Here is an 11056-nt window from a genome sequence, read left to right as displayed (position 1 = left end):
CAATAAAATCAGCAGGAAGAATAAACTTTCCCACTTGAACTAACGCATCCTCAATAATTCCTTTTGGCATGACTAGTGACCTATCTGCTAACTGTAAAGTGATTGTAGTAGGTCTGAGCGCCCCCAATCCAAGTTGCTTGAACAAAGAGTATGGCATCAAATTTATACTAGCCCCTAAATCACACAGGGCTCTACCAACTTCTTGTTTTCCATGAGACAAAGGAATTGTGAAACTCCCAAGATCCTTCAACTTAGGAGGAAGTTTACTCTGAACTCTAGCACTGCACTCTTCAGTAAGTGCAACTGTTTCGAACTCTGTATGTCTTCGTTTGTTTGCCACAATATCTCTGAGATGCCTTGTACACTTAGGCACTTCTTGCAAAATTTCCACCAAAGGCAAATTCACACTCACTTGGCTCAAAATATCTAAGAATTTCTTGTACTTAGAATCATCTTTTTTCTTCTGTAGTCTTTGTGGAAACGGAGGTGGTGGTCTAGTCTCTATTACTGGCTCGGGTCCTTTATCATCTTTCTCATACCCCTCAACTGGCTTGGGAACTAATTCTCCTTCAGGATGAGCTGTATCCTTATTTTTCTTTGGAACTTCTTCTAATGCTCTTCCATTTCTCAAGGTAACCGCATTGACATGAGCTTTAGGATTGGGCTCAGTATCACTAGGAAGAGCCCCTGCTAGTCTGGTATTTTGGGCTCTGGCAAGTTGGCCCACGTGGTGCTCCAAATTTCTCAGTGATGTGGCTTGAGCCTGCTGATCAGCCATTATTTTCTGATTGAAAGTTTGTTGATCTGCTATTAATTTCTGATTGAAGGCTTGCTGATCTGCTATTAATTTCTGATTGAGGGCTTGCTGGTCGGCCATCAATTTCTTCATCATCTCCTCAAGGCTAGCTTGTTGTTCATCCTGAGGTGGTCTGGATTGTTGTTGAGGTGCTTGAGGCTGGTATTGATTCTGATTGCCTTGATTTCCACCCCAGGAGAAGTTTGGGTGATTCCTCCAGTTGGGGTTGTAAGTGTCCCCATACAGATTTGTTTGGCCTCGATTTGCATTACCCACAAAATATACAGACTCTGGATTTGCTGGGCATAGATTGCTCATGTGACCCTCTCCACATACTCCACAAAATATTTGAACTTGTTGCACTGGCTGGGCTTGTTGCTTGTTAATAATCATGGTCATCTGATTGACTTGGTTGGTCAGCGTAGAGACCTGTGCTGACAATGCTGAGACAACATCTAATTCGAGAACCCTTGGTGATTTTTGTACCATATTCCTACCCATCTCTCCTTGCCTATCCGGATTGCTTTTGGAGAATTTGTTCAATAATGCATAAATTTCATCAAATCTTTTCTCCAATACTTGACCTCCAGCTGCAGCATCTGCTACAATTTTGTTTGGGGATGGAGCCCTTCTATGAAAGTGTGAACTAACACTTCATTCGTCTGATTGTGATGAGGACAGTCTCTGAGTAGCCCCTTGAACCTTTCCCAAGTTGAGTATAAAGATTCTCCTGCTTTCTGTTTGAAGGCAATTATCTCACTTCTGATCTTTGCAGTTTTGCTTGATGGAAAGAACCTTGCTAGAAATTTTCTTGCCAAATCATTCCATGATGTAATGGAATTAGCTGATTCTGCCTATTTTCTTGCCAAATCATTCCATGATTTAATGGAATTAGCTGATTCTGCCTTTAGCCATCGCTTAGCTTCGCCCAACAGAGAGAATGGAAAAAGTGTGAGCCTAACATAATCTGGAGTGACCCCGTTAGTGATATAAGTGTCACTAATCTCCAAAAAGTTCAGAATATGCTATTGTGGATCCTCGTGCGGAAGACCCATAAACTGCCCGTTTGCATAAAGTAGCTGGATCATGCTCTGTTTCAGCTCAAAGTGCCCAGTGATTCTGGGCTTCACGATACTGGAGGTGACATTAGCAATGTTGGGCATCACCACCTCCTGAACAGCCATGTGTTGCTCCTCTGCCATGTTCACAGGAAATTGAATGAGTGCTTGAATATTGTTTGCGTCCCTTGCTTCCCTCAACCTCCGGTGAAATGTTTTCTCAGGTTCGAGGTCAAAGCCGTTGAGTCTATCCTGGCTTCTAACCCTACGCATTCAATCAAAGTTTCTGAGATTAGAGCAACAATCAACTAACGTTAGACTAGACGAAATAAACAATTAAAGAAAAAACTAGAGAGTAGTGATTATTCAAGTCCGGCGCCAAAAACTTGTTGCTCCCAAACGCACACGCAAGTATACGTGAAACTACTCACTAAATCACTAAAATTGTTATTAAATCTAGCTAAAAGCAAAGTCCAATAATATGATTATACTATACTACGATTCTAAATAATAACTAAATTATCAAGTAACGAGTTGATTTTTGTGTATTTGGTAGAGACAAATATTCCAGGGTTGTGATCAATTCACCAATCGTATTGTGTTCTAATTAACTCTCCCCTTCATATAATTCACTCATGGTTGCTAATTAATCGATAAATGCTCTCATAGCCTTCTCCCGAAGTACTACTCGCCTATTCTCAATAGATTAACGCTTATATTCCTATGAAATCAATCTATTAAGAACGCATTAAGATCACGATATTTAATTAAGCACGGTGACTAGGTATATTCCTATCCTAACCACAAATCCGCTCCCCCTAAGGGTTAAGATCATGCTCTCTTCAATTCTTCTCTAATCTAAACACGGCTTTCCCAAGCATAGCATAAATAGTAAATAGAACCTAACTGCTGGCCAGACAATTAAGCAATTAAACACAGAATTGAAGAAACAACCATATATTGGTGAATTATAATCGAGGTCAAGTTAATATCAAACAACAATATTCATGGCTAAATCACAACCCCAGAACAATGGGTGTTTAGCCACTCATAATATAATCAAAGAATTGCATAAGTTTTGATTAATTGAAAATACTGGAAAAGATGAAGAATTCCGAGTTGTTCTTGCTCCTCAATGTTTCTAGCGTGTATTTCTGCTCCAAAGTGCGTCTCCCTCCTCAAAATAAGTTTTAGGATGGCTTTTATACGTGTTGGATAGGTTTAGAGCCGACTAAATCGAGTCCCGGGCAAAATAGGCCAACTTCGCGTAACCGGCGCCCAGCTCGGCGGCAGGCGCCCTCCATAGCGCCCAAAAATAATTCCTACTATTTTTTGCGCCACAGGTGGCGCCAGGCGCTGCCTGAGGCGCCCAACTGGCCAATTTTCTAATCTTGTCCGTTTTAGCTTCAGATCTTGTACGTTTTGCTCCCACTTGCTCCCGAATCATTCCTACAAGTAAAAAAACTTCAATTCAATATAATTCATAGCATTTAACATCCCAAATTCACAAAACAAGAATAAAATATGAGGCGATATACATAAAAAATATATATACTTTAAGTCAAACATCAGTCCTACTAAAGGTTTATTACGACAACGTTATAAATTCGGATGTCCTGTTGCCCTTTGAATTCTAATGTATGTAAATTTGGATGTCCGCATACAAAAGTTTTTTTTTTTCAATTGATAATCGATATTCACTATGGGTTTCGATTAATTTGGATTTCTGCAGAGCAATCCTACTTTAAGGGTAAAGAATTTCCTATCAAAGATGATGATCCATACGTACCCAGTGTGAACCCAAAACCCAATTAAGGATGGAAAAATACTTACCACTTTTCTACCATAACCTGTGGTGAATTTGTGTTATATAAATATTGTGTTTTGATCCCACGGGTGCTTATTTGACAATTTTATCTTATATATCTTACAGCTAAGTCGTCATTTCTAGCATTGGGTTAATGAACTTCCCGCGAATTTTCGTTTTTATGCAAAATATAGAGATAGTTTATTGTTGCAAAGTTCAGAATTATGATTTGACCTCATAATACCATAACCTTCCACGAAATCTAGTTTAGTGTTTGGCCATTACAAAACAATACTACTAGTTTCTTTTTTTTTTTTAAAATAAAAAAAGAAAGAAGCCGGAGGCTTTATGAGATGAGTGATGAGCACAAGGGCACATGTGGTGTTAGTCCCCTATATATTAAACTACTCCTACTTTCCAGTAATACAGTTGAGACTCAAACTTCCTACCAGCTGTTCTATAGCTGTCTCAGTCTCCCCCATGTGACCCCACCATCCCCTTAATCCCCCCCCCCCTGCAACCCCCCCCCCCCCCAACCACCACCTTTGGTGAATTGATCATTATTGGAGAGAAAGAAAGGTGACAAAGTTTAATTGCTCCTTAATGAGACAAGTCAAAGTTATACATATGGTCTCATGACAATGTCTATATCATAATTATCATGAATTAGCTAGTGTCGTCTCTGTATATGTTCTTTTTCTAGTTTGGTTTTCTAGCTACATTCTTGAAACTCCAATTTTTCTAGCTAAGTTAGAAAGGAAAAATGGCACACTTACCTCCAAGAGTACCAAACATGACACCAAATTGGCCTGATTTTTCACTTCAAAAATTGGACAACTTATCTCCAAATGCAACGGCTGCTCACACTAACCCATTATGGGCGGACGAATTCCTCGACTTCTCGTCGAAACGCGGGTCCCACCGGAGATCAATGAGCGACTCCATTGCATTCTTGGAGACTCCAATGGTTGAAGAATGCAGGAGGCTATCATCAACTCCGGGTTCGGGTGGGACCAGTACTGGTAATGAGGAATTTGAGAGGTTTGATGATGAGCAGCAAATCATGTCCATGTTTAACGACGACGAACACGACAATATTTCGTGTTCGAACCCATCGTCGCCGTCTGATTACATCAACGTTAATGATGATAATAAAAAGATGAATGCAGCCGGCGGCGAGTATGATCAAATGCAGCAGCTTAATGAGGAAGTTCAAAGCTCATGCAAGACTAATGGGGAACCAGCAGCTACTCATGCAAGTATTGAATACTCTTGTGAAAAGGTTGTTGATCCTAAGAGAATTAAAAGGTACATACATATAATTATTCGTGCATCATGCTTTGACATTTTCTCATTATGGTAATTCTTGTTTGTTATTTGTAAACCGTATTATGTTACTCCATCCATTCTAATTTATGACATAATTTGAAGTAGAAATGACAGTAGGTAGCTACTCAGCACTGCTATTTAGGAATTAGTCAATATATATATCCTGAATCAGTTTTTAGTTCAATTTTTCGGACATATAAATCTTGAATTGTGCTGAAATTAAGATTTTAGTTAAAATATTGACTAATCTCTAAATAACAGCTCTAAGAATGAATGTATGTGCACTTCCCCCTAATTTGAATCGACATAAAATTAAAAAAAAAAAATGGAATACTTTAGAAATTTGTCACTTTAAGTATGCCATAACATTTGTGTGGTTAATTATAAAAATAATTTATTAAGGATAAAATAAAAAGTGTAAGTTAATTATTTCCACATTTAAAAATGTTATTTTTTTTCAACGAACTAAAAAGGAAAGTGTGTTATAGATAAAATTATTTGTTTTGGAGTGTTGGTATCGAGCATATAAAGTACAGATATACTCGTTTATGACTAAAACTGAAATGTTATGTTTGTTTGTCTCTATCTCTCTATGTCTCTCCATGTGGAATGGATAACATTTTATCATGAATAGTGGCATATTTGAGTAGGTCTCTTTTGTTAGGAGTGATAAGGTTTAATTTTACTGATAATATAAAAATTGTTTACACTATGGGATCATTTAAAGGTAATTAAATAAACTAACGACATGAAAATAAAGCAAATAACCTTTTAGGAGCAAGTCAAATTAGTTTCAACGTTTATTTATTCTATCTATATATATATATAAGATAAATCTTTTATTTAATTGATTATGTCAGGATATTGGCAAACAGACAATCAGCACAAAGATCACGGGTGAGGAAACTGCAGTACGTATCGGAGCTAGAACGTAGTGTTAGCACACTTCAAGTAAGTAAAATATTTCAGAGAATTTTTCTTTTCTGCAGTAACAATAATTCAACTAGTTTAATTTCTTCGGAGATTTCATTTAGAATATTTCTGAATTGGCCCTTTTTTTTTTTCTCTGGTTTTTTAAAAGGCTGAAGTTTCGGTATTGTCACCAAGAGTTGCATTTCTGGACCATCAACGTTTGGTTCTAAACGTTGACAATAGTGCCCTCAGGCAAAGAATCGCAGCCCTTGCCCAAGATAAATTGTTTAAAGATGGTAATTCTTTTTTTCTTTTTTACTCTTCTAATTAACTGCATAATCAGTAAATATTTATCCATATAGGATGTCTTCACCAACCTAACAAATACATGACATATATCTTTACGTACACTCTTATCACTAACCTATAGTTACTGTATTTAATATATATTTTCACCTTAATTTATGACTTAACCATAGTAAATCAGTTCAAAACCGGGTGCGAGTAATTTTTCTTTTTACCATTTTTAATATCGTTGTTTTTCGTGTTGTGAAATATATAGCTCATCAAGAAGCATTGAAACGAGAAATAGAGAGGTTGAGGCAAATTTATTACCAACAGAACCTCAAGCAGATGGAAAACGGTACACAATCAAAGTCACAACCACCAGTTGCTGATCACAGTGCTACTGAGATGAAAGTACAACTTGTCAATTAATCTCTCCTTCTCTGATCCTTCAGCTAGGTACTCCATTTTTATTTTGTAATTGAAAGAATTTCTAATGTTTGGTGGAGCATATAAATTAATAAATATTACTCCATCTATTCCAAATTATGTGTTATTTTTCCTTTTCGAGATTTAAACTATGTGAACTTTAACCAAAATTCTTAAAATATTTTTTTATTATCATATTGATATTAGAATAATTGTAATATATAGTACTTTTTATATAGTTGTTAAATATTTAATTAACTTTAATTTTAAAATACTGAGTTGATATAATCCAATTTAGCTTCATTAATTATTCAAATTGACTCTCGAAAATCGAAAAGTGATACGTATTTTAAGACGGAGGAAGTATTAAAAAGGCAAAGAGATTAGAAGAAACAATAAAAGGAACATTTAAATGTAATTTAAACGAAGAAATAAGATAATTTGGCCTTTCATTCACTAGTCAATACCAAAGAAAGTTTTAATTTTTTTTCCACTTCGGGATTTAACTAATTTAAATGAATGCTGATCGGATATTTTAAAAGGTATTTCTTGGTCATTATTATACAACGAAAATAACAAGTCATAGTATTTTCTATTTAGTTTTAAATAATATTTATTTTTAACTTTCAAAATAGTAAATTTATTTTAACGCTGGTCAGATTAATCATCGATAAGTGCCAGAAAGGGGATTAATATAATTGCTTTAACCTTACAATGCAGGAAAACTAGACTATGACTGATGCAAGAGGAGGGGCATTTTCTTTATGGGGAGATCTGACAGGATAAGATCACTTGGATCTCTAAATTGATCTCTCATTTTCAGGGACCAAAATGGTTCTTATTTTACTGCTTAGGCATTTATGTTTTTTTTTCTTGTAATGTTTAATTCATTTTTCCTTCAACTATCAACAAGAAATATAATATTATTGGAAGGGCAAGTGGAATTTTGTCAGGACAAGCGAAAAGTCAGAACTGTTAAATACATTGTTTGTCATTATACTTTTACTTAATTCGTGGCTGTAAAATAGTGAAAACTGCAAAGGAGTGGGATCTTCACTCTTCAAATCAGGGGCTGAGCTAGGAACTTAGTAACGTATTCGTCCGAACTCAATAGATTTTGCTCAAACAATATACGTGTATTAAAAGTTCATCAAATATGTAGAAATATTCAGTAGAACCTAATTATTAGTATTTCAAGTCGTAGTTTTAAAACTCAAAACCCATAAAATTAAAATTCTAACTCCGTCTCTACTTCAAATGCCTTTGACTACCTACCGATGGTAAAATATTTCCAAAATCTGAATTACGAGGGCAAGCGAAGATAGAAAAAAGAAAAAGAAAAGGAGAAAAGGTATAGCAATAAAGCTTACGCAGTAATTAGGAATAACATATGACAATGCATATTCATTTTTCTTGATTGATGGAAAAGATTATGCTAATAACGATATCTCCAAATACCAAAACAATATCTATGTCTGACTTTCCGCGCACCTTATATTGTATACTTTTGTTTGAAATCTCCTCACCTCGTATAATTTATTTTAGGGATAATGCATAAAATCCACCCCAACCTATGACCATATTACCAACTACATACATTTTCTTTTCGGGAGTCCTATTACCTCCCTAAATTATTTTTCAGTGTAATTAATTCCACCCCGTTGCTGATGTGGCATGAACAACCAAACAAACAACCGATAGTGTTTTGCACGCGCCTCATTTCCTTTTTTTTTTAATCATTTAAAACCTTTTTTTTCATTTCCTCTCATTTTCAATGGTTGGCCTCTTCCATTTTCGTTCTTTCTTTCAGTTAGCTTTTCGATTTCAAACCTATAATTCTTTCATTTTTCAGCAATTTCAACTTCTTCTATTTCTCTCTTTTCTTTTCTTTTTCCTTCATCTCTGTGACAGAGAAGAATTTTGTTTGATTCCTTTAAACCTAAACCCTTTTGCAAGAATTAATCTTATTCAACTTCTTTGTATTTATAAGGGAAACAATGAATGGTCTATATCAACTAAAAAGTTCCAGAAAATTAATCTTTCATATTTAGCGTACAAAACCTCCTTTTCCACTGCAGATTTTGCAAAATTAGTATTGTGAAGCTAGCTATATTCCTCAAAGATGGATGGAGGGGAAACTGACAGCAATTGTGAAAGCATTGTTTTATCTTTTTCTCATATGTTCTTGGAATAAAGATTTTGGTGCAGTAGAAAAAAACAAAGAGGATTTTTTCATGGGTTTTATCTCGGAGAAAGGATTTGCTTTAATTGTGAAGAGAAGCAGATTGCTTCTTGGGTTTTTATTTTGTGAGTGGTCATAGTTTGTACTTCATCATTGAAGGAGTAGGTTGAAGAGTAATTATGGTGGCAGTGTTGAGCAAGTTATGATATGGAGAAATTGGTTGTGGGCGGTCATGGGTGGTGGGATAAGTCGCAGATTTGAAGAGAAATGGAGAAGAACCATAAACAAAACTTAAAAAAAAAAAAAAAAATCTATCTCTTGGACACGTGGCATAAAGAGCCTGTATCTTTAGTTTGCATTTGTCTTGGCACGCGCTAGATGCATGTGCAATACACCGCTAGTGCCACGTCAGCTAATAAGGTGGAATTAATTAATTACACTGAAAAATAGTTTAGGGGGTAATAGGACTCCCGAAAAGAAAAGATGTGCTGTCATAGGTTGGGGAGGATTTTATGCATATCCCTTTATTTTACGGATATCTATCATCAAATTTTAAGGCAATTATGTTTGAATTTAATACTATAAGAGAATCACTTCACCACTTCTTTCACCTCCTGTCGTCATAATCCCCCTTTTAACAGTGTCTCAAAATGCTATGGGAAACTATACTGTTATATCATTGGATAAAAAGTTTCTATAATCGTTGGGCTTATGGAGTATATGGCTTTTGGGCCAAAGCAAATACTGATGGGCAAAATACGGGAAAAATTTAAAAATAGCCGGATTTGCAAGTGGTCATTCAAAAATAGCCACAGTTTCAAAAGTAAACGAAATTTAGCCACTTTTTATGTAAAGATAAATCTGAACGAAAACACTATTCAAATCCGAAAAAATACTCCAGTATAATATACTGAAATTCCAGTATACTTGTGACGACCCAAAGGGTCATCACCGGATTTTTCTCTTTTTCCGTGCTTCCGAGGCCTTGAAAACCTCACCTTTAGTTGCCTCGATTTGTGTGCACAGTCCGGGCGCGTAGCCATAAAGATTATATGTTAAATTCTGTGAAAATTTTCAAAATGTGGCTTTATAATGATTAAAGTTGACTTCGGTCAACATTTTTGGTAAACGGACCCGGACCCGTGATTTGACGGTCCCGGAGGGTCCGTAGAAAAATATGGGACTCGGGCATATGCCCGGAGTCGAATTCCGAGGTCTAGAGCCCGGGAAAAGAATTTTTCTGTTTAATTGTTTTTCTGAAATTTTTAAGGAAAATGGAAATGAAAATTGATTAAAAGACTATGGTATCGGGCTCGTATTTTGGTTCCGGCGCCCGGTACAAGTCTTAAATATGTGTTAAGCGCTTTCTGTAAAGTTTGGTTGAAATCGGACGTCATTCGACGTGTTTCGGACCTAAAACTCTAAGTTTGAAAGTTTATGAGATTTAATGAAAAAGTGATAATTTTGGGGTTTGATTCCTCGTTTATGATGTTATTTTTGGCGATTTAATCGCATGGTTAAGTTCGTAGGATGTTGTTGAGTTAGTGTGTGTGTTTGGTTGGGAGCCCCGAGGGCTCGGGAGTGAATCGGAGGTGGTTCGGGGTGTTTTTACACTTGGAATGGTAGCAGATTTTTCTGCAATTTTGCCCAGATAATTTGTTCTTCGCGAACGCGGCCTCAGGCTCGCGTTCGCAGTGTCCTGTCAACTTCCTCTTCCGCGTTCGCGGCCCTCTTTCCCGCGTTCGCGTAGCCCCTTCAAACCCTTTAACACGTTCGCATCTGCCTACTCGCGTTCGCGTAGGCCATTTGCCCAGGGCCCCAGCTTTCCTTCTTCGCGTTCGCGTGCTCTCAATCGTGAACGCGATTCCCCCAGTTCTTCTTCATCGCGAACGCGTCCTTGATGTCGCGATCGCGAAGGGTAAATCCCTTCAGTGATTTTTTTTAAAAGTTCACAACAGTAGCAGCACGGGATTTTCCTCATTTTTCCACACGAACTCTTCTCCCTAACATCCCATAGACGATTTTGAAGAGCCTTTTCCTCCATAGCTTCTTAGGTAAATGTTCTCAACTTCATTCTCTCTTAATTTCTTCATCTAATCACTAATTTCCTAGCCCTAAATCATGAATTCAAAGTAGAAATTAAGGGTTTTGGGTAGAGTTAGGGTTTTGGGAATTTTGGGTGATTCAACCTCAATTTGGGGTCGAATCTTAAAACAAATTATATATTTGAACTCGTGGGGTTATGGGTGATTGGGTTT

The 11056-nt window shown here is 36.6% G+C and overlaps 1 protein-coding gene across 1 annotated transcript; it reads left to right on the top strand.

The window, feature by feature from the left end:
* Nucleotides 1–4215: 4215 nt before the first annotated feature.
* LOC109237367 (basic leucine zipper 61-like) lies at nt 4216–7626 on the top strand. Its single transcript, XM_019403662.1, has 5 exons — nt 4216–4969; nt 5851–5941; nt 6072–6198; nt 6465–6646; nt 7337–7626. The coding sequence occupies exons 1-4, from the start codon at nt 4425–4427 to the stop codon at nt 6617–6619; spliced, it is 918 nt and encodes a 305-aa protein (XP_019259207.1). The 5' UTR covers nt 4216–4424; the 3' UTR covers nt 6620–6646; nt 7337–7626.
* Nucleotides 7627–11056: the final 3430 nt, after the last annotated feature.

Source organism: Nicotiana attenuata, unplaced genomic scaffold, assembly GCF_001879085.1.
Source record: "Nicotiana attenuata strain UT unplaced genomic scaffold, NIATTr2, whole genome shotgun sequence".
In the NCBI taxonomy this organism is placed as follows: Eukaryota; Viridiplantae; Streptophyta; class Magnoliopsida; order Solanales; family Solanaceae; genus Nicotiana; species Nicotiana attenuata.
The sequence above is the reverse complement of the archived record's forward strand: the minus strand, read 5'-3'. Positions and strand labels throughout refer to the sequence as shown.